The 26,390-nt window shown below is 30.2% G+C and overlaps 1 protein-coding gene across 1 annotated transcript in view; it reads left to right on the forward strand.

Annotated features, from left to right (window-relative positions):
- The window catches only part of LOC145276640 (uncharacterized), a 748,502-nt gene that overhangs the window by 294,073 nt on the left and 428,039 nt on the right, over positions 1-26,390 (forward strand). The window contains exon 8 of the mRNA XM_080127831.1: positions 12,821-12,901. Coding sequence (XP_079983957.1) covers positions 12,821-12,901 — 81 coding nt within the window. The remainder of the gene's footprint in view (positions 1-12,820; positions 12,902-26,390) is intronic.

Raw genomic sequence — 26,390 nt, forward strand, 5'->3', positions numbered from 1 at the left:
AAAATAATAATTTTAATATGTAATTATTGTGAACACTAAAACGGTCGTTTTGATAAATTCATGAGACATAGACTAATATAAACCATAAAGTTCGTCATTTAAAATATAACACATGCAGTTTTATGTACGTTGAATGAGAAGATGCGTAAATCGATTTTCAGTATATACTAAAAGGTGGAGATTATTATCACAGCTATGTTAAAAAGTCAACTCTTGCTAACAAAAAAAAACTAGTTTAACAGTGATGACGTTTTAACGGACAATCCTTATCTGACAGGTTCCAATACAAATTTACCCGACTAAATTAATCGTAATTAAGCATGCAAGTTTTCACATAGAAGAAAAAATCATCAATATAAAGGTTTCAGTGTACACTATGACAATAAATTATATATCCTCATATTAATAAACATTGCAAATAAACAGGTACTTTTTTTACAAAAGATTCGCCACGATTAGCCTCCGGCCTTTGAAAAGCCCGGAGGCCAATCGAAGATAATGGTTATAAGTGTACGGTAGTCGTTAAAACAACAGCTTTGTACTTGTTAGTAGTGGAGATTTTGCACGATGTGATTATTTGAGGAACGATTAAACAACTTGTTTATGTTGGACGTGTAGACGACCATCTTGTAGTCAGCTGGAGAGCATGCCAGCAGAAAGTAGTTCCATAGACGGGCAATTCTAGGAAATAAGCTTTGTTAATGGAATCCAGGTTTAGGTTCACGAGCAGATAGAATGGGAGGGCCTTTTTAATAATTATCCGTGTTTAATACTTATTTAAATGTAATTTATTAATTCCGAAATAGCACAAACTTATACGTGCGTTATAATGTTGTAGTCTTAATAGCTGCGTGTATCTATGCATATTAAAAAGATTTTACACCAACTAAAAGCTATTTATTCTGCTTACATTATGTTTTCACATGATTAATATACAAAATTACTATAAATTAATGCATTTTTTTTAATTTTTACATGGAATTATCTAAAATTCTTCAGAGAACAACACTTCTCACAAAATTTAATAACCTTGATTTGTACTCATTGTTTTTTTACTTTTTTTAAATTTCTTATGGTACAATACGAATTGTTATTGAGCGATTATGGGCTACTGTATTATAACAATATTTTTTTATTTAAAATAAAATCTGGTTGTAGAATTGAACAGTTATGGTTTAATATTCCGTTAAATTTCTCAAAAGAGAAACTGCACTAAGAGAATTTCAATGTCTACTGTCCGAGGAAAGAAACGTAAGAATATAACATCTTCCGCATCGCTGGACTTATACAATAACATTTGGAGCATTATAATGTAATCGGAAGGATCTGGTGTATAAGTTCATTGCTGGTGAATTTTCTTAATGATGAAATTTAATGCTAATTATTGTTCAAAATTAACCCTCCCAAAACTACATTTAGAGTTGAAAACCTGTCTAACATACTTTTTCCGGGATTCTGGAATAAGAGCAGCAATTTCAGAATGTAGAAAAAATTGCTATAGTACAGGAAAAATGTATATACAAATATTTTTGGAAAACACAAAGCAAACTATAATTTTCAATTCTTTTTTTTATAATATAGGTATTTTCCTTTATAAACAACACTACCCTTGGAAGGTTCAGTAATAGGTTATATGTATTAAATTTAGAAAATTCTTAAACGGAGCTGTTAGAACAATCAAAGTTTTCAATAAAGCTTACAGAGATTGTTTTTTGGATTGGATGATCTGTATTGTTTTCTACGTAGTCTGCAACTATACAATAAACATAACATAAGATTAATAGCTTGTGCATAAAATCAGTGTGTATACATAATAGTGAAGGTTCGGCACAGAACACAGGCGGAAATGGCATAGAAGCGAATTTTACTCCATTGCTTGGCGGTTTCACACCTTGCACATTTTTGTGTGACATACAAAGACGGCCAAAAGATATGCATCCTGATTTTGACTTAATTACAACTTGAGATCTATTAGTTTGGACTAGGACTAATTTTACTAGGTTTAAGAAATGGCCGCCATTGCTGACCCTGTCAGTAACCAGAGTAATAGACGCAAAAGTTTGTAAACTACAGTGTTGAAACAATGTTTAATATAAAGACATGTTGTGTCGCTGCTTTTAAACGAGTTCTTGTTTTTTTCAATCAAAAAAAATATTTTCTTCTTTGATGAACTAATGAAAAGTTTCAGATAGTTGACTGGTTAATGCCATTCAATGAAACACGTGCAAAAACGCAGTGATTTAAACAATATGTGAATTAAGTATATATATATATATATATTCCTCTGATTTTGAAATGTTTAATAAACTTATATACGCTTTGAAGGTGTAAAACCATTTTATTTGAGCGTAACAAACCGTTGCGATTTTAATATAACCTTATTGAATATATATTATAAACGTATATTAGTTTTAAGTAAAGCGCGCGCGCACCCCTCCACACACACACATATATATATTCAACGATTTACGATGTCATCTATAACACAAATCTCACCTGTCTGTATATATATGCATGTATGTCTGTATGTCTACCTAAAATTTTCGACAGAGGCGACGAATTTTTACGAGATAGATCATAGATATCGTTTTGAAGCTCGCCCCTCTGGACGACAGCTATCGAAAAATTGGATAAACCCATTAATTCTGTCACTCTCAACTGTGCACTTTTCTACACTTTTTTCGGCGATATTTTCGAGAGCCACCCCCCTCTTTTCGATTGACTAGCCTTAATTTTAACCTTTGCTACTTCTAGTTTGGCGATAGACGCAAAGCCGACACGTTTTGTTTTTTTTTTTAATTATTTTTAACGTTATTTTCCTCCTTAGCGGTACGGGTTCGAGCCTCCCTGCCTACTACCACTTTTTTTCATCATTCATCTCCTTGTCAATTTTATGCAATTTGCATCTTACCGCCACCTTTTTAATATTTTTTTAAATTTTATTTGACTTCCCTGACATTATTGATAAGTATTGTGCATGGTAATAAAAACTCAGAACAGCAGCATTCGAGTATTTCATTTGTGTATTTGGAAAGAGGCATAAAGTTTGTATTTTTAGTTCATTGGGTACAGTTAAGTTATATTTCATTTTAATTAGTGACTGTTTGATATTTCTATGATGCACGAAAGATTTATCTCAAAATAAAATCCCTAGACATTAATTATTTCAAAAGATAAATTCTAACCGATGAGAAAACGCATCACCGAACTTAACGATATAATTAAAATAAAACTGATTATAAAAAATACAAATACCTGGCAAAAGTCAAGAAAATATGTAATTTCTCTGAGAAGTGAAATCTAAATGAAATTCCGCAGTTGTTAGATTATGGCATTCAAATATAACCCTCGATATTCTACTGAATAATGTATTTAGATTATTTGTCTTCCTATTCCCATACTGCATGTAATTTCTACAAAGTTTCTGCGGGCCTAACCTCAGACATTCTGTGGCTGCTTTTTCTCAGATTTTTTTTTTGTTTTTTGTTAGAGAATTCTAAATCGAAACCAATTGAATCAAATTTTTTGACAGTGTTCGTCTATGAATAAGTTTAATACTTTACTTGTTATTATATTTTACTAGTAGCCGTAAAGATTATTGTAGGTTCATTTTACAAATACTGACACTTAAAATTCATTATATCCTAGCACGTTATCTTTTTGTGTGTCTGTGCGAGATAGGTTGAGGTTGTATCGGTCGTCATATTGTGAGATTATAAAAACTGAAAGTATCCTGATAATCAAAATAATACATATTATCACTTCTTAATTCAATAACTCCAAATCTAAATATGTTCCTCAAAGTGAAGTCACGGTATGTGTTATATATTAATTAGTGGGTGCTATAGATGTAGATGGCATGTCGATCGATACTGATCGATTGATTAGAGAATAGTTCCAGATTCCAGTTTTCAATGATAACTATGGCTGATAAAAGTTAGAAATTGTTAAATTTATATCAATAGATGTCGTATAGCTAATGTTAATTACATAGATATTAAATTCATTGTAATTTTAAGTAAAGCTGTTTGCTTTTCTTACTCTAAATTAAACAAAATATAGACAGCATTTAAATATTTATGCCTGACATTATTATTTATAAATACATAATGAATAGTTAATTAGGTCAAAACAAATTTTGTATATATATATATATATATATATATATATATATATATATATATAATGTATATACATATATATATATGCATGCATTACTATACGACCAGATTTATATGTCTAGAATTAAAATGGTTTTAATTGTATATATAGAGAGGGAGAGAGAGAGAGAGCTTTATTTGTTTTTGAATAATAAATATACAAAATTGTCTCATTATCTATTACCATTGGATTCCTGAAATAATGAGGAAAATAGATTAATGCTACAGTATACAAACTCTTCGAAAATGAATTAAAAATGTTTTATAGTCATATTACAGCGTAAAGCATTTAAGTAATCCATTTTCAAAATTATGTGAATTCAATAAATTCCCGAGCTGTTTTCATTGTTGAAACTATGTATAAAGATCTAAATACTAAATCTACGAATTTCAGATATTTTCAAATCATCAAAAATGTGCAAATACAATATTCATATTAGCTTATTTTGAATAGCGTGACTAGAACCATGTTTTAAATAACACCAATGAATGTTATAGTGTATTTTTACATCTATGATTTACAAGGTTTTTTGTGATTTTGCTTAGTAGCCTCATTATTTGGTATACTTTTCATTAAATCTATTATAAGTGTATTCGTTATCACTTGCCTATTTTTTGCACATACAATGGCATGTGTATTAATACTAATACTGCATTGATACTGTTTTTTTTATGTGCGTTAATGTTTGATAACTTTAAGTGCTATTATCCCTCGCGATTGTTCAAAAGTCCGCTGTAATAATATTTCAGCTATTACAATGGTTTAGAATCATGTATTTTATGTTTTACTAGATGTATTTAACACGCCTGCATTACGGAATACGTAGTGTTATGATTTATATGAAATTTATTTTATTTCGGTTCTAGGTCAAATTTGACACGGTCAGAGGGCTACGACAAGAAACATAACTGAATGTGTTTTTATTGGTTCATTTTAGCAGGTGTCAAACGGTTGCTTCCTCATTAAACGATACCTATTACATTACCTTTCCCACTTGACGCTCTTCTCTAATACTATTTGGTCTCTTCCCTTCTCATTTTTTGTATGTTACATTTTTAATACTGCCATATTTTTTATTCAAAAGCTTTAATTAGAGCTGCACTGAAAATGAACATTTTTTAAGACTGCTTTACATATACACATAATTCAAAATTAGCATATGTAACTACGCCCTGTTACGTAGACTATGGAAATTGTGGTACTTTGTAACTTAGTAATTACATATAACTATTATAAGCGGGAGAGAAGTGAAAATAGAAATCAGCGCAAATGTTCAACCCAATGCTGATGCATAAATAAATAGATTTCCCTGAATTGCAAACGTATTTGGAATGTAAATTAAACAAATATCATTAGCATTAGAGAATTATTTTTTCCGATCCTGGAAAAGTAGCAAACAAATTAATATAAGAACTATTTGACGAACAAAATAAATATTTCTCGCAATTGAATTACACTTTTAACTTATTAGTTATCCGTATTTGGAAGTATACCAATATTTTTGTCCCATCACTTTCAACTATGTATGTTTATGTTATCAAATGATATGCATGTACAATAAAGTAGAGAGAATTTTCCTGTCGACAGTTTACAATAATTAGTGTAGGCGTTAATACGTTTACATGCTAATATATACATATATAACTACATCTAACTTATTTTGTATAATTTGGATTACTCGGACAATTGTCTTCATCTGAAGTGTTATCTGCGCATCGTCCTGGTCGGAGTAACTTCTGATAGTTTTCATATGTAACAGTCACAATGCTTGACATAGGAGAAAGGTGGGTTAACTAATTACTCCGGGGTTTCGTATTTTTGGATCTCGTGGAAAATGAACTAAAATATAAAGTCAATAAAATTATCAAGCAAAACGCTAGGGAGTATTATTTATGAATTATTTATGATGAAAATTTTAATTAAATTAATAAGACAATGGTATGTTTTTCAAAAGCATAATTTACGGAAACAAGGAATTGGTGAAAGATAACGTTAAATAACAATGTGTCTCGTATTGTCACTTTTTTGTCGAGATTTAGTTATTTTTTATTTAAAAAATAATTACTTAGTGGCCGATATGAGATAAAAAGGAAAGGAAAGAAAAAAAGAACGTTCCTTCCTATTTTATCTCATCTACAGCTGATTCCATTTGGCTATCTTCATTTCTTCCTTACATCGTCTTCTTGTTATCCCTCATCATTGATTTCGCTTTTCGAACTTTGTTCACATGTTCACAATTTTGCTTGCATTGTGTTCATTTAATAACGGCATGATTTGTATTTATTAAGAAACTAACGACAATTATCCTCCTTTCTGATAGTTGCTTTATTTAACGTAACTATTTTCACGCAATTTGAATAAAAAAAAGGAAATCAAATAAACATCGCTGCAAAAAAGTACGTTTTATGTAGTGAGATGGGAATGACGGCAATGCAGCGAGTTAGATACAATACATTATTTTATATATATTGTCAGTAAATTCTCATCAACACAATTCTGATTTATTACATCAGTGTTGGTACTTTTCATTATATTAATAGAGTTCGCGAATTTGCGAGTTAATTTATAGGTATTTTCGGTTGTATTGTGGATTAGAAGCACCATATACGGACGAAGAAAAAGTTCATATCTATACGCTAGAAATTTTAATCTGAGATTGTAAAACTAGATCGCCGGATCATATATATATATATATATATATATATATATATATATATATATAAGTAAATTCGAAAGGCATTGTATATTTGGCAATATAGTTTACTTGGGTGTGTATTACTGCACACATAGATTCGAAAAAGTTGTCAAAAACAAATATATAACAAATAAATGTTATCAAAGGCAAGATAAATTACTTTTCTACCAAACTGTATATAATTTTCGTGTTTTTATTCAATTTAACATGTTTATTCAGCTCGAAAAGCATACAGTGTTTACCGATGTATTGTAAAATTCAAAATGGCGCCCGACTCTCCCTTTAACACGGTAAGTTCGGGAAAAGGTATTATAAATAATAAACTAGACAAAATACTATTAAAAAACTACCGAATATATGTCTAGTTATGTCACGGTAACATATATTGAGCGAATTTCTAACAGTATTGTGTTTAGTTTATTATTTATTACACCTTTTTCCGAACTTACCGTGTTAAAGAGAGAGTCGGCCGCCATTTTGAATTTTAGAATATATCGGTAAACACTGTATGCTTTTTGAGCTGAATAAACATGTTACATTGAATAAAAACACGAAAATTTTATCCAGTTAGGTAGAAAAGTAATTTATCTTGCCTTTAATAACATTTATGTGTTATATATTTGTTTTTTGACAACTTTTTCGAATCTATGTGTACAGTAATACAAATCCGTTTTCTTTTCTAAATTTAATCGAGCACGTTAAAACTACCTGTACATTCAGCAATAAGTATCTAATAATTTCGTCTTGAAATCACACTTCAATTTAAACGATCCGATTTCTGACTAAATGATCTAGAAGAGTTCTTAGACGATATCGAACAAGTAATATGATATGTGATTCTTATTTAGGAAATAGTAAATTATGCTTGTTGAGAAATCTCGGTCACCTTCGGAACGTTGCAATTCCTTCGCCGTCTATAAATCTAATCGAGTGTACATCACAAAAGAGGTGTATGCTGTTTAAGTAATATATATTATTGACTATTCGGTCCTATGCACTGTCTTTTTTTTTTTTTTTTTTTTTTTAAACGAGAAACGTTGCTGCCTTTTTTTTTTTTTTTTTTTGCTCATGGAACTATAATTACAAGACTTCTTTTGGGATATAATTTAAACGATTGTAGTACCATATTTTTGCAAAACATCACTTGGATACCTTTACTAAGCTAGAATAAAACAAACAGAGTAGAGTGCATTAAACACCCGTAGTATAAGCACAATACTAAATACCGACGCGATCATCACCATCTACATTCACATAAAGGAGTGTGTCAAGGTGTCATTAGTTTTGTTCGGAGAAATATCAGATCTGGTGCGTGTTTTGTATATTAATACATAAATAAATAATAAATATAATAATATGTACAATCAATACACAAACGTCACCATTATATATAAATTAAAGCGAAAACTCCATAAACGAACCGTCGTAAGCAATATATCATATTTTGTTCGGGTAAAAACATTATCGATTTACATCTATTGTAAAATATTTAAAAATCATACATCGTTTTATATTTCTAAGAGAAAACGGTTAAATAAACGAGTGATGCACCTTATTCTGTGATTAAATAAAATACTTTTTTTTTCTTTATTGTAGCTATGGATTTCATTAACATCTCTTACACAAAATCTACCAAATACACATGTTACACTAATCAAGCATGCCATAATATATATGTACATTTTTTGACTATAAATAACTGCTTTACAAAATATATTGTTTCTAAAGTCACGACATTTGCCAGAAAGCTGTACAAAAAAGCTTCTACGGAACTTAAGATATCTTGATACAAAATCTAGGCATAACAAATATAAAAAACGTATTCATCGAATAAAATAAAGTAAGTCTACATCTGTACTGAATTATTAATTAAACTACTAAAAAACTGACGCTCAAAAATTGTTTGGGAAACAGTATAATGGATCAGTATATAAGGCAACCCGTATAAATTCTGTTTTAACAAGAAGCTTTACATTTAGTATTTTAAAAGTAACATAAAATAATTAAATTCTAGATGTGAGATAGCCATCAATTGTAAGGCTTATTTGGCAGGGAAATAACCACATGCATAACTAATTCAAAAAAATAAATAAATTACAATGAATTTCAAAATAGATAGAAAACCATTTTAATTATGCAATTGTTAATATACAGTTTAATCTTTAGTGGACAGATTAACGAAAAATGCGTCTCATCCAACAAAAACAAATAACAAAAATCAAAGTAATCCTTTTTTTTTTGTTTGAGAGAACCTATTCATTGGCTAATGTAGACTTTAACCCGTACTAGCAATATAACAGTAATTCTTGCTTACTAAGTTTGCTAGACTAAAATCAGCATGTATATATAAAATACAAAATAACGAATATTAACGTATAAAAAATTTAAAAAATGTCAATCCACTTAAAAAGCTATCGATCCTCGTCATAAGGTATTTATAAAACTAAATAGAATGTAAATGCCGACTTTAATCACACCTTCGTATCAACAAGCTGCCGCCTTTTACTTGATGCATATATATATATATATATATATATATATATATATATATATGTGTGTGGGGGGGTATGTTTGTTTAAATATCGGTATTGATTCGATGTAAGATGTTCCTCTAATAAACTAGCTATTAATGTAAACTTTCGAGTACTTAGAGGTTTATCACAAATAATAAACCAATATATAACAACTATATTGTTATAAAAGCTTTAAGTGGAATTATATTAAACTCATTTGTTTCATTTTAAATAAATGTGCACTCGTCTAGGCAGGCAATATGTAGAGAAGTCTAATCAGTAAATACACGCAATGAAAATAATTTAGTCACTGGGATAGTAGCTTTAGATTAAATAGTTAAACTCATGATTATGTGTACACAGACACGCACAAATGAGATGTGGGAATACAACAAATTATGATATATATATATATATATATATATATATATATATATATATATATATATATATATATATATATAGTGGTAATTATGAAACGATTAGAATGTCTTGTCAAAAAAGTATTGACTTGATCTCAGGTAAAAGAACTGTCATATATAATGTACCGAGAGTTTCTGCGGATTCCTATATATATTGTATTTATTTTTAGTATTCACTTCAACAGATTTAAATACTTCGATAGATCTTAGTAGGAGTATGAGAATATAGTCATGATACTAAACTTTCTGGGTGTTTATATATATATATATATATATATATATATATCCTAGAAATTCAATAGCTCATTAGCACGGCCACAATATTTATTTCATGCCATATGCTTTCCCTCTTTACCTCTCGATTTGGAGGTGTTGGCAAGTGGATCTTTAGGCCAGCTAAACTGCCACAGACTTGAAGCACGCGATCCCTTTTGATTTCATTTCCATTATTGGAGTGTAAGACAGATTTTGCACCCTTGCGCAAATAGCTTCTGTTTTCACTAAATCTATCCACCCAACCAAGCATATATATATATACATATATATATATATATATATATATATATATATATATATATATATATATATATGAGCAAGGCGTCCCGACGGTGATCGTGATTGAGGATCGCGGAGTGTTCCACACTGACAATTTTTTTTTGTCATCGATATCGGTTAAATTCTCCATTCGTCATTCAAATCAATGCTAGGGTTAAGAACAAATCTCGGTGCACCGATAGGAAACTACAGATGCCTCCCCGCAGTGAATGTTTATAGTTTATTGTAGTTGTCATTTCACTTTAGCTACGTTCTGTTGATTTTTTTTATTAATATTAAAATTCAACTAAATATTAAAATCACAAAGTCAGAGACAATTGTTCAGTTGTGCTCTAAACTGAAACATTCATTTTCTTTTTACATGTTCTTGTCTTATCAATGAACATACTGTTAACTTTATATGCTGCGTTCTTTTTTTGCTTGCAGTGTAAGGCTCAATCAATTTGTTAACTTTGGTAAAAATTGTACCTTTTTTTCATAGGATTTCTTCGATTCTTGGTACTTATCATAGGTATCGAGATATAAAACCTATCTAAGATCATTTACAGGCAAATAAGTTACTTGCGTTTAAAATATTTTTAAAATCGGCTTAGTCGTTTTGGAGTTAATAGGGAACAGATTTACGCACACATAAAAAACCGTTATATATAACAAATTATGAAAGTTATATTTCAAAATTCATGATGTTGACCATCTTGCAATTAATTCCTTTAATTATATTGGCATTTACAATTACTGACATTAACTGTTTCATAGGGTAAAACTATTCATTTAATTATTATATTAATCAATGCATCTATTTTACCCTCAACTTATCAGAAGAAATAACTATAAAAAAAAAAGTGAAATGCATGTAGGCGTGATTGTAAAATCTGGAAGTTGGAAGCGAAGTTGCAATTACGTCTTATTTTATCTTTTATTACGCCATTTTGAATAATGTATATTGCGCAAATAGCTTCTGTTTTCACTAAATCGATCCACCCAACCAAGCATATGCATATATATATATATATATATATATATATATATATATATATATATGAGCAAGGCGTCCCGACGGTGATCGTGATTGAGGATCGCCGAGTGTTCTAGGCAGTTAGAATTCATACACGCACACACACACACACACACACACACACACACACACATATATATATATATATATATATATATTGATTATAAGGCCTTATATACTTAATGTGAATTGCATTGTTTTTTTCTAAATTGTAGCGATAGAATAATTTTTTTACTTTTAATGATATAAAAGCGGTTTATTAACAAATGACTACATTGGCATTTAAAGGCTATTTACTTTGAATTTTGATTTTTTCCAATTCAATTCTAAATCGAGTATATTCAGAATCTTACAATTTAACCAAACTGGATTAAACTAAATCTACATATTGATTAAAAGTAATTTCAATATTACTTCCATTTAGGTTTTTATTATAAAGAATAAACCTCAGAAAAACTAAAAAGTATTACTACATTTCATATTTTTTCGTTGTGTATATTTTCTAAACTTTAATGAAAAAAAGCAAAAAAATGTCAACATAGGAAACTACATAATGTAACTATTATTTACACGTTTTATTGAGTTTAATGAAGTTCCACTGAAGATTACGTGGACTACTATTCTCGTATCGGAATGTTCTTCTCACGACGTTCAGGCGGATGTAGCATTCCGACACGCTTCATGTGAGTCTTGACACTCTCCGAAATCTATACGGAATTTTAAACTGAAAATGTTCAGTTCACAACAAAATATATGTCTCGTCTCTTAAGGCGTAGCCTTATCGAATGTTAAACATTTATCTTTTTATTAAACCTACAGAGGACTCAGCTCGACCAAATGTTTACTTCAGGTTTTATGCGTTACTACATGTAGGAGGTCCAGGTTTAGTCCTCAATCCACACGATATTTAATTGTCCGAAATATTTGCGATTTTGACAAGCAACGGTAAGGATTATTTAGAATTATATACATCGACATGTTGTAAGAATTATATTCAATAAACAAATTGCGGAACGAGCAGTTTTTTTTAAATCTAAAATAAATGTGTAATTTCTATTTTTAATAATTCTTATAATATGATTTAAAATCTTTTCAGAAATAAAAAAAATCAACTTCAAATAACAGGATTCATGAGAAAATTCTAAAAATCTGCTTACTTTTTTTAAATTATATTAATAAAAGAATTATTTAAAAATGTATACCGTCAGATATTGAGGATAATTGTCTACGAAATAAATGCGAACATTGCCTAACTCATATTTAACGTAATTTCCCTTGGCATGCAATATTATGATTCATTACGAACTCAAATATTTTTTAAACTTATTGTTCTTATACTTAACACGATGCTTGTCGTCGTGCTGTGGCGACTTGGTAAGTGCGTCGTCACCTGTTTGCCAACCAGACTAATAATAAAACACTAACAACTTTGTCCTTGCATGCCTACTGATTATTTCAGGTGATCCAGGAGAGAAAGGCGAAAAAGGCAAACAGGGCGCTCGCGGCCTTATTGGCTATCCAGGCTTCAAGGGAGATCGAGGTAGTTAGTACGCCATTGTGTTGTGTCTTTTTGCTAGTGATGTGTTTGTGTTGGCGACTAGTTGAGCATATTTGTATGAGGAGAGAAAGGGAGAGTGCGGTAATCTTTTAGTATATATTGAGAAAATGTTAGAAAATAATCAGTTGTTTCACTTAAACCAACAAAACAAATACGCATCCAATTATTGTGAATCATCAGTTTAACTAATCGTTTTTACATGACTACCTTAAGCGGAATAAATTCTTATTTATACTTATACTCGGACTACTATTCTCCCCTGTAGCATTCCTCACATTTTTCAACGTTTCGCTCAATGTATACCCCAACTTTTTTCGTTGCCCATTTCGCTTCTTTCTGTACGTATTTTTGAATTATTTTTATTCGATTCATAGAGCTAGTTTGTTTTGTTCAAGTCTGATAGAATTGGTATTTACATTATCAGTATTCCTTTTTGTGTTTATATTGGATTTGTAAACATAAAAGTGCTTCTGTTTATTACGTAGTGTTTTTTCAAATAGAGTCCTTAAACAAAAGCGTATCAGAAGAAAAGGCATAGACTTTAGTATAAAAAGAATGGCAAAATAATATATTCAAATAAATTGTCTCAAATTTCTTACATGTAAATCATTATATACTGGGGTTAACATGTTATGCTTATAATTCTAGAAATTTTGAATAGTGTTGGAGAACAGGTTTCCGTCTAACAATTATTTGAATTGTAAAGGCTGTCCAAAATGTCACTGAAAGCTTGGGAACTTAAACAGATTATTTACTGTTGATGATATCTTTCTTTTTAACAGAATCTGAATTAGACATCCGGAGGTTTTTGGAAAATGCAGAATTCAAACATTTAAAAATATGACTTAAATCTGGTCCATTTTCAGTTTCGTATGTGTGTGCTCTTTCCAAAACAGTATTGATGACTTATTGCAGAATCTCTGGATTGCAATTTAACTCCCTTATTTTGTTCCTAATAGTTTCCTTTAATTCTTGCATGGTTTGGGCGTTGTAAAAAGACTTTCTTTAAAATATATCCCACAAGAATGTCGGGGCTAGTTAGGTCTGAGGAACGTGGTGACCATTTTGCATTTTTATAGCGAGAGATAATGCTGTCGCCAAAGCATTAACCGAGAAGCTCCATGGTGTCTTTGGCCGTAGTTCATTACTATACTTATACAGAATTGATTTCGAAAATATTATCTGTAAAATATCTGAAATAGAGAAAAAAATAATCATTAATGGAAAAATGAGAAAGATTGCCAATCCTTCGGGGACTTTTTTTAGATATCCTTTATAACAATGCGTATAACTTAATGTTCCATAGTTTAAGTCGTGTTGCATAGCAGAAACTTTTACATGAGAAAATAGAAAATGATTAGTTCTACTCATGATTTAATTATCTAAAAAGACGGATTTTAACGTTGAGATGTTGCAAAAATGTTTAAATTACTTAGGTCATACGATGAGATAGTATGAAGATACACTAGTACATATTTCATTAAGTAAAGCTCTAGTCTCGCTGTGCTATGAAGAGAGGTCAATCGAAATTGACATAGATTACGGCTTGTCGATAATTTCAATTGTGTTCATATTGCCATTAGCATAATACACTCTGACGATATAATTCACACCTGAATTAGAACCATAGAAGGCTTAAGAGAGTGGCATAAAAAAGAGTTTAAAATTGAGATATAAGCATTGATTTCAAGATCCACATTTTATAAGCATTACAACAGTATACGTTTAATAATATTACAATTATTATTTCTTTACCAATCAAGATAGGGATTACCTTCGTAAAGTATAATAGCTGTAATGTTTCCATTTAACCTAACATTTTTATTCTTTAACAAAGATTTTATGATCGAATCACATTTTAGAAGAGTGCAATAATTTATATAAAAGAATGTGTTAGTATGTTATTCTTTCTGTGTAATTTTAGAAAACTTTCTCGGCTTCTGGACCTATTCTGTTGAGCATTGTATTTTACTTGATCAATCATTCTCAAATTAGAAATAATGCCTAAGGCTTAAATTACATGAACACTTAAGGGTACAAGTAATTTACGCATAAGTGGAAGATACATAATCGTTAAATGTGTCGATTTGTATAAGAAGTCACATAGATCAGTAAATTAATGTTATACACAACAGTTTTCAGTTTCAAAAAGTAAACTACAAGATACGTTCCAAAGGTAATGTCACCTATGTTTTGTATTCCGTCGAAGTGTATAAGAAGGGATTGCGAATTGCATTGCATGATGACTGAACTGTTGCAGATTGTGACGTTGTGAAACCCGATGAAAAAGAAAGTAACGTCTGTCATTACCACGCGTCAGAAGCAGAGATGCGTCATTGAATTTCTAAGAAAAGTGCATTGAGAATCGTAATCACTATGTAGAAAATAAATTCTGGAGCACAAAATAATGCTCGTTTTAGTAGTATCTTCCCCTCCTATGTTGCGTGTTATCATACTATGACAAAAACAAATTTTACATTTGGAAGACGTTCGAAACGACAATGCGTGCTCCAAACGCTCATGCACAAAGCATTATTTATTGATGGTAAAATTAAATTAATTATGGTAATGACTATATAGAAAAAGAAGTTCTATATTGGATTAAAGTTCAAACGTGTTTTGAATTACAGACAAATAGTGCTAAGAAAAAAAAATTATCCTGGAAACAAAGCAACTCGATAAAATATATATTTGTTGAACAGAAAAATAAAATTATTTCTCACAACATTCGTAATTTATTTCGTATTAAACGGTAATTTTAACTGATTGGTCATACCTATATCTCTTTTTCTAATGCATTTCCTCTTTGTCTGCTTAAGTTAACGAGAGGAACATGTAATAAAAAGATGGCATTTCATGTTTGAAAAAGTATAATGATAATTTAATTAGATTAGGCGTTTATCCTGTACGTAGAACTAATAAAATATTTAAAGCCATGCCAGTTTTATATATGTTTACATGTAATATTATATGTATATATATATATATATATATATATATATATATATATATATATATATATATATATATATTGTGTATCCATTACTTGCTTCGGATCAGATCAGTAGCAAGATATATATTTATATGGTGCGTAAGCAGTCGACGTTTCCATGACTTATTTTCATATGAAATCATAAGTGCGCACATGATTAATAAATAAAGGGACTGTGTCTGTATGAGGAACGGTTTTTATCAAATCCTCTTTTAAGTTTTGGTCTACAGACGAAACAATATATAGGAGATACTGGCATGTGAAAAATTTCGAATGTATCTTTAGCAGGTATAAATAGCTATTAAGAAGTAAAAATGAAGAAATGAAATGGAATTTGGCAGGCGCTAACCTACTTAAAGTGTACTTGTACACATTGGCAAATATACATTTATAGGCTAAAGTCTGTTAAATTTTAACGTTTTCCTATCGATCTTATAACTAAAGTAGTAATTAATAAGGGTGGAGCGCTATATGTTTTGGTTTCAATACTAACTTATAAGAGTCGAGTCATTTTTTTTTAACTTGTGATTATATTAGATGAAAAATAATCTATACAGTATTAGCTTTATATCAATAAATACTACACACGATAATCCACGCTGGGTGGGCATTATTGTATATTAGGTGCAATATAATAAGATATATATATATATATATAGTCTCTTAAAGTGTATATATATATTGTAACTACAACAACGAAGATGAGGAAGTCAGTCCGACAATCTCAATCAATGAAAACACCTCATCTCAAAAATACAGACAATTAATGTGAACTTATATGTTGAACATCTCTTGCGCAACCAACAATATCAGAGCTTCTAATCGAGATTGTGTATTAATATGTGAACTCTGGCCTACAAAATATGAATATTTTGTAGTTGTAGAATTTGGATTTCTATTTAACCACAGGTTTGGGTAAGTTAATTCACGCAAGGTCAGTTTGAACAATTGAATGTATTTTTTTTTACTTTTTAATGTTATCGACATAAATATGGATCTCGACTAAAAAGTCACGTACTACCCAACTTACTTATATATACCATTTTAATGTCATATTATATACATTTCTTTTTTGCAATTAGACAACCTCGAACGAAAATGAATGAGAAACGACCTTCTTCAGGTGTATCTTGTCGAACTCAGGAATGTTCTTTTCGGACTCGGGAATTTGGACGGAATTTATTTACAACACGGGGGTAGCGGGCTCTTGTGTTGTCAGCCATGACTGGATACAGGTCCTAAGTAATTCGCAAATGTATCTGTCGGTCACCCACACCGAGGATTTAACTTTCAACCTTCGGAAAAATATAACTTTTACAATTGATTTTTTCAGTACTCTAACTACTGTGTTACGGGACCTTGCGGAGAATGCTAGTACAAATTTTAGAAGCCTTAAACCTATTTTATTTCTAGTTGTAAATATCACTATTTATTACTAATTATTACTATATATTAATGTCTATCTATCTCTATACTTAATACATATATATATTAATGATTTTACTTATTAATTGTATATATTATCTATTGTTTATAATTACTGGTTACCATATCATATAAAATTCTCTACTAGGTCTACTTAGTAGTAGGTTATTCCCCAGCATATGTGTGATTCTTTCCCGAGTTCGGAGGTTATATCGACCGAAACGTTGTGAAAATCACACACTCAAGATGAGAACAGTAGTCCGATGAATAATAATACAAATAACCAATCCTCATCTCAAAAATTGAGAAACGTCACGATTAGGGAAAGCTTGAACCGGAATCACCTTCGTTTGGACTAATCAATACAACTTTGTCTTAAGCTGAATCACTTTAGGCACACTGTCGCCTGATCTATAACGCTATCTATAAGAAATCTAATAGCTGTCACACGATAAATGCGAAATGTATGTACTTTTCTCATGGGGCATAGTCATCCAACTAAAAAGGAACTCAGGCCGATCACTAGAACGAGGTCACCTTCTAAACTAACCCTGTAACCAGAATTATAATAGGGTCTAGGGCTTCAACCCAGTGGCTTTTATGACTTTAGGCGTTTTGGGATTTTCAAAATCAAACATTGTCTTCGCGCGAAAAGCCAGCAAAAGATGTTTTGTATTCAAAACCATCTGTTTATTTTATAATTACGCGCCTTCGCTTGCGAGAATATAATTGCTGAATTTGGAATTTTTGGTTAGAAGTATTCTAAATTTTTATCCTGTTATTTTTGTTATGCACGGAGTATTACGTAATGAAACCTGTAAAAACTAGGTTACTTATTTCATTTTTAACACTAATGTGTTAGAGGATTTAAAAATGTTGCCTCTGAAAAAAGTTACTCAAAATAATCTATTGTGAAATTTTAATATTGTTTAAGACATTATATAGGATTAGGTTGTAGCATAGTCGTAGGAGAATAGAAATATAAATAGAGCAAAGACTTGTATATACCAATAGAGAGTGAAAAATCAACTATCTATACTAGCGCTAAATATACTAAATCCGTGAAAATGGAGTATTCGAAACGGTATTATAAGTTCTTTTGAGGCCATTGTTGTAGATCGGTGATATTAAAATCAACGGATTTTAGATAAAAACATGTCATGTTATAATATTAAAATTGTTTCTGTTATATTACGTGATGAATTATAATCAATACTAATAATACTAATAGAGCAAGTAAGTATTGATGAGAAACTTGGTTTTATTAATGCACTGGTGGGGTTGTACATAACTGATCTTTTAAGCTACAGCTTTTTAAGGGAAAACAATTATTTTCCCGTGTCATGTCAAAATTACAAATTTTCGAAAAATTTTGGAAAATCAAGAGAATTATATTAAAATATGGGGCTTGTGTAAATTGGAGATATTTAAAATCAATGTATTTAAGGTGAAAATATGACGTACTACCGTGTCATGTCGCGATTAATATGTATTTGAAAAATTACGGAAAATAAACGAATAGAAAAATAAGTGCAATGAAAAAGTTAGTGCTTATGTGGATAGGATATGTTTTAAATAAAATATGTGAAAACATTTTCTACTAACCAATCACAGATAAAACAAGTTTTATTTTCTTTCAGTTAAAATTAGTGTACAACACATTATTTTCACCAAAAGCAAACCAAGTTGCTTTTAAAAAAGAAATAACGTACTTTTGCAGAATTCTATTCTTAATAAGCAAGCAAAAACTTATCTGTGATCGAATTAAACATTTGTAGAAAAAATACATAAAATCATAATATAGTTTAATTTTAAATAACAATAACCACTGCATTACTTAGAATAATTTTACTAGTACAGTGAATGCTTTCAAAAGGCTCGACGTGCATGTAAGATTTGTTTTTCGCTGTTTACGCAAAAAAATAAGTTTTCACATAGCCTTCGGTTAGAAAAAAATATTTATTAGTGCTTTAGGAAGCGCTCGAGAAGCCTTCTGATATATTCTCTTTGCCACTGATAACTTACGAAATTATTTACTAGTATAATGGGAAAAGATGTTAGTTAATTGAATCTAAAAACCCCTTGGGTTTACTTTATGTAATGTAAATTCCGTTCCACTATTTATAAATTTCTGTAGAGAATTAGATATCTATACAACTTATAGCTCAGTAACAGATAAATTTAATATTTAAAGTGCAAGAAAATGTAAATAGTGTAAAATGAATTGAAGGCACTTTTTGATTGAATTATTTTTGTATTTTACTTTGTATTCATAAAAATGCACTTTTAATATTGGAAATTTATCAATATTACATATTTTGCATTAATTTTTAAAATTCATAAACATTTTGTGTCATTTTGCCTTACAGAAATATTCTAACTTTTATATATGACGAATACCGCTCTCATGGCATGTAAAGGCATTCTCCATAGAAATCAATTTTTATATATATTTCAAAAAAATAAGTGAAATTAAAATATAATCCACATTTGTCTAGAACGGTTGTTTCATTTTTTTAGTATCTTCCATATGATTTTGAGTTTGGAAATGGTAGTTTAGACTAAATGCCCACTTAGGAAATTAACATTTAGATAGTATTACTTCATTAGTATTCTATGATTGATAAGATCAGTGCAAATCTGAAATTTTGGAAACTATAAATGAAAGGCCTTACCTATATTTTACCTCCTAAAACCTTGTGGAAAATATTCTATAGAAACCCAGGAATATATTAATTGACCTTAAGACTACTCTTCAAATATAATGTAATATGCAAATGAGATAATCTTTTAAGTGTTGAATCCTTATGAATCAATAGTATATATGGAAATAATACAGGAATAACACAATATAAAAGTTAGTTTTGAGTATTAAAATTTATGTAACAGTGTTTCCTTCGTGTATATACTAATAATACCTCTTATGCACACAGTTGAATTAATTATAGCAAAGACTTTTCTGCCTGTAAACTATAGTCATATCTCTATAATGCGCGATCATTTTCTTTTGCATACAACTTCTCTGAAAACCTATAACACACTATACACATGTCACCAAAAGGTAAGGTGGAGATACATCTGCAATTACGAGTAACACCACAGCCATAACAGAAGACATGACAAATATGCATGCATGAATTCCTTTGCGAGAATTCGTCTTTTTTTGGTTTTCATATGAACAACTTATACGCAATTTATTTACATATAGATATATGTTTTATATGTATATATACTATTGTGCAAAAGATGAGTAAAATCGAGTTTTATTTATTCACTGATATATCATAGTTATGTGTCTGTTAGATGGTCATTGTCATTTTCTCTTAAAACAGGTGAACTGAAAAAGAATATCGACGTTATCAATTATAAATCATTTTCATCCTCACAAAATGCCTTTGTCTAGCTTACCGTTATTTTCTTATTTTTCATTAACACCCGTGTCCCATTTTCACGATATTTCTTTTTTTATTTTTTTTACATCGTTTTCCTTTTATCCCTCTAATCATTGATTTCGCTTTTCGACCTTTGTTCACATTTTAACATCTTTTCCTGCATTGTGTTCATTTAATAATGGCATGATTCGTATTTATTAAGCAAACGACAATTATCCTCTTTGTTGATAGACTCTCCTGCCTTTATGCAGAATAAATATTTTCCGCGTTTTGAATACGAAGAATAAACCCAGTACAGAAATGTGAAAACGACGCATTTTAGTAGCGGGCAGGAAATGAAGATAATCCAGTGAGTTTGACATGAAATGAAAATAACACACGAGTGTATATATATATATATATATATATATATATATATATATATATATATATATATATATATATATATGTGTGTGTGTCAGCAAATCCTTATATCTATACACTTCTTATTAAAGACAAATTGTTTTTTTTTTCTTATATTTTTAGTTTCCTAGACTCTGCAGGATAGCTCTTGGATATTTTCTTTCAATTCCTGTAATATATATATATATATATATATATATATATATATAAACTTTCCAATGGGGATGACGTTTTCCAATTCTATTAAGCACATGTAAACTACTTGCACATTGAGAAATACAATCGAGCTCCTTATTGTTTTTCACATTACGTCGTCTCGCAAATCGAATCGTTTACATTTTAGTGTGAGTTCTTGTCCTGAACAATCCCCTTTCCCAGAATGGTGGTAAGACGATGTTGACCAAGTTAGGTCGTATGTTATCCTCATTCAAGAAATATTGGATAATTTTGGTTGAGGAAACTCGATCAATGTTGGAAAGTTGCAATTACTTTGCCCTCCTTAAGTCTAGCCGACTTGTGTATATAAGAGATATGCCGTTTAAGTAATATCAATTATTGAATCCGTGGCGTTATGCAGAAATAAAAGAAGCAGGAAAACTTTGCTTTCACGTTGATGCCAAATAGTTTTTGTTTTAGGTATATGTGTAACAGAGCGCGCATGCGCGTATGGCGGTTCTATGTAAATAAAAAAAGTGTGTCCCAAATGACGTTACAGTAAAGAAAAAGACTATAAAAAGGAAAGAGCATGTTAAGGACGATCACATTTTAGATGGCGATAATGTTCGAAATTATATATATAATTCATTTATACAAATCACGTTGTCAGGCCAAGGATATCCTTGGCCTTACGACGGGACGTGATTTCTCTGGAACGGGAAATTTCAGAAAAATGTGTGAACACATGTATTTGTTTGTATAAATGAATTTAATATGATATGCTATGTTAACTAATTGAGCACTTTTCTGGTAGACATATGTTTCAGTGGATATACTTCAAGGAAACGAAATTAAACATACATACATATATGTATAGATATATATGTATATATATATATATATATGTATATGTATATATATATGTATGCATATATATGTATGTATATATATATATACACATGTATGTGTATGCATATACATGTATGCATGTATGTATATGTATACATATGTATGCATATATATGTATGCATGTATGTATATGTATGCATATATATGTATGCATGTATGTATATATGTATATATATGCATGCATATATATATGTATGCATGTATGTATATGTATGCATATATATGTATGCATGTATTTATATGTATATATATATGCATGCATATATATGTGTGCATGTATGTATATATATGTATATATATGAATATATTATATATTTATGTATGTATATATGTATGCGTGTATATATATATATGTATGTATCTATATATATGCGTGTATCTATATGTATATATGTATGTATATATATGTATGTATATATATGTATGTATGTATATGTATGTGTATATATATGTATATGTATGTATATATGTATATGTGTGTATATATGTATGTATATATGTATATATATATATATACATATATATATATATATACCGTCGTCGACATGCACTTGTGTCTGAATATCATTGTTCCAAGTCCGATACAGAAAAGAATCAGAAGAGAAAGCTTTATAAGCCTCTTAAGAATTTTAGTCATTATCTAGATGGCGAGTCCTTTTTTGCAGGAAAAAAACAAATCAGATTCTGAATAGTCGGGGCTATTCGTCATATTGAATCGTGGGGTGTGATTGCGGTTGGTTGACTCATAGGGCGCTTTGTTGCCGTTTGATTATTATTGACTCTTCTATTTTTTCCAAATTTGCTCGTAGGCACTTCATTACTTCTCTATTCAAGTCTTGTTCGATGAGGCTTCCAATGTGTTTGAATTTATATTGACCTCATTTAGAGTTCCCCTTAAGCTGGATTTTGAATCTAAGTAACGGGCGGCTTCAGGGCCGATTTCCTGCATTTCATTTACTGAGTGTGCACTGGCTTCGGCAGCCTAATGTCCTCCATGCGAGGTACATTGCCAGACTATCTCATTCTGTTGTTTATGATCAACGCTTCAATGCTGGTGATGTTGGCTCTCTTCAAGACAGTTATGTGGAACACATGATCGTCGCACATAACCCGCGGTTATATTTTGTGGAACTGTTAGAGTTTCTTAGGTTTTAGTGAAACTGGCTCAGGTCTTGTACGTGTATAATACGATGGAGACAACTATGGTGTTGTATACCATCACGTTCGGTGAATAAAGGAAAGCTATAATAACCTGGTAACAAGATACAAAATAACCAGACAAAAAGAGTATAGGCTTAGAGTCTGTGCCAATCGAGGCTTCAGGGAATACAAAACGGTGGTAACAAACTGGTAAAAACCTGCAATGCTTCGCAGACAGCTTTGCAGATTTTTAGCAGTTTGTTGCCACCATTCATTTTGTATTCCCTGAAATCTCAATTGGGACTGATTCTCGGAAACTTTTTTAACGACATTAAAGAAGATCTTTGGACCAAAGTGCGCTGCTGCAGGGAATCATGTCAGCAAACAAAACCATCTTCAGAGAAGGAACAGTAATACAGAACATTTGGGTTAAATACTTCAACACCCTACTTAATAGAGACTCCTTGACCTATCATCATATCAGAAACGTGCCACAGCATCCACCCCACGTATGGATGTCTTTTCCGCTAGTCTTCAATAAGATTAGTATAGCACTAAAACAAATGCTGCAAGGGAAAACTGCCGAACCCGACAACATGCGTATAGAGTTCCTCACACAAGGAGGTCTCCCTCAGAATACATGCTTCAACTCTCTCATGTTAGAAGCATGAGAGGAAAAACCCCAGTGACTGGAAAATGTTCTCTTTTTTTTCAAGAAATGAGATCGAAGAGGATGTAGCAATTATAGAGGGATTTCGCTCCTATCAATAGCAGGGAACATTCTTGTCCGTATACTTTTAAACCGGTTACAGGACGTAGGCAAAGACATCCTGCCTAAATTCCAGTGTGGTTTCCGCCCATCCAGAGAAACCATTTACATGAGATTTATATATATATATATATATATATATATATATATATATATATATATATATATATATATATATTATATATATTATGTGTGGGGTGTATTTTGTCTAAAACAATAACTACCTAACAAAATGCATTGTTTCTAAAGCCATGCGTTTTGCAAAAATATACTGTATGACAAAGCTCCCACGCAGGTAAACAATTCCTAAATTTCGAATCGAGGTAAAATCCTATTCAATGATAAAAACGGTTATTAGTAGTGCAATAATGACTGAAACTACCAGAAATGAATGTTCCAAAACAATTGTTTGAGGAATAGTACCATGAGGCAGTGCATGTACAAACCGTGTATATTGTTTCAACAACCAGCTTGACATTCAACATTTTAAAGACCTGAGAATAGAAATAAAATCTAGAAGTAAAATAGAAATCACTTGTAGGCATCAGTTATCTTCATGATCACTCTAATCATAACAAATCAAAACAAATCAATATATGAAGTTTAATGAATAACGAAAATAGAAAATATATTCTAATGATGAATCTTATATAATGTCAAACTTTAACTAAACAGTCACAAAATGAAACTGCATATCACGCAACTAAAACAATAAAAGGGCAAGAAACATAAGCTTGTTTTTATTAGGAAGCTCAGCCATTGGATAATAAAATACCTATACCGGAAGGAGTGAAATAACATTTTTTTCTGATTGTTTAGTTATCAAAATTAAAATCCATATATGTATATAAAACGTTAATGTAACGAATATTACTGTACTCAACAAAAACCTATTTTATAATCCATATGTGTATATAAAACGTTAATGTAACGAATATTACTGTACTCAACAAAAACCTATTTTATAATCCATATGTGTATATAAAACGTTAATGTAACGAATATTACTGTACTCAACAAAAACCTATTTTATAATCCATATGTGTATATAAAACGTTAATGTAACGAATATTACTGTACTCAACAAAAACCTATTTTATAATCCATATGTGTATATAAAACGTTAATGTAACGAATATTACTGTACTCAACAAAAACCTATTTTATAATCCATATGTGTATATAAAACGTTAATGTAACGAATATTACTGTACTCAACAAAAACCTATTTTATAATCCATATGTGTATATAAAACGTTAATGTAACGAATATTACTGTACTCAACAAAAACCTATTTTATAATCCATATGTGTATATAAAACGTTAATGTAACGAATATTACTGTACTCAACAAAAACCTATTTTATAATCCATATGTGTATATAAAACGTTAATGTAACGAATATTACTGTACTCAACAAAAACCTATTTTATAATCCATATGTGTATATAAAACGTTAATGTAACGAATATTACTGTACTCAACAAAAACCTATTTTATAATCCATATGTGTATATAAAACGTTAATGTAACGAATATTACTGTACTCAACAAAAACCTATTTTATAATCCATATGTGTATATAAAACGTTAATGTAACGAATATTACTGTACTCAACAAAAACCTATTTTATTAATAAGTTACTTAAGTCCACTTGCAGTGCTATTGACATTCGTCATAATTTTATACAAGAAAATTAATAGTGAAGAGCTTTGAGCATACCATACGTTTATACAGAAATATACACGTGTGTGTTTTCGCGTATCTATTTAATTTTGTAATAGATTCGTTTTATACATTCCTCTGATAATAAAGGTGTATGTTTTGTATGTACATATACTATTGAAAGAGTCAGTTTTCAAAGACCTAGGAATCTTCTATAACAAGCTATAATCAACCAGTATATACTAAATATATTGCTATAAATACATTAGGTGTGATTGTATTATATTAATTGGTTTTATTTTAAAGTGAATGATCACTATCATAGACAGGCCAAACAGAAATCTAATCAGTAAAGACACGGAATTAAATTAACACGGTCACTGCGATAGTGGCCTTAGGCGATCATCAGAATAAACATTTAAACTCATGATTTTGCGTGTCGAAACCCACACTAATATAATACGTGTAGATGTGTAAATATCATGAATTATGATTATGGTTGATATTATTACGTAAATTAACCAATGGATATCTTTCAGTAGTTTATATATATGTATGTGTGCGTGTTGTACGGCATAATCGCATTAACACACCGGTTCTCATCTGATTACGGAAGTT

This window comes from Euprymna scolopes, chromosome 5 (genome assembly GCF_053919585.1).
Source record: "Euprymna scolopes isolate OS-2025 chromosome 5, ASM5391958v1, whole genome shotgun sequence".
Classification (NCBI taxonomy): domain Eukaryota; kingdom Metazoa; phylum Mollusca; class Cephalopoda; order Sepiida; family Sepiolidae; genus Euprymna; species Euprymna scolopes.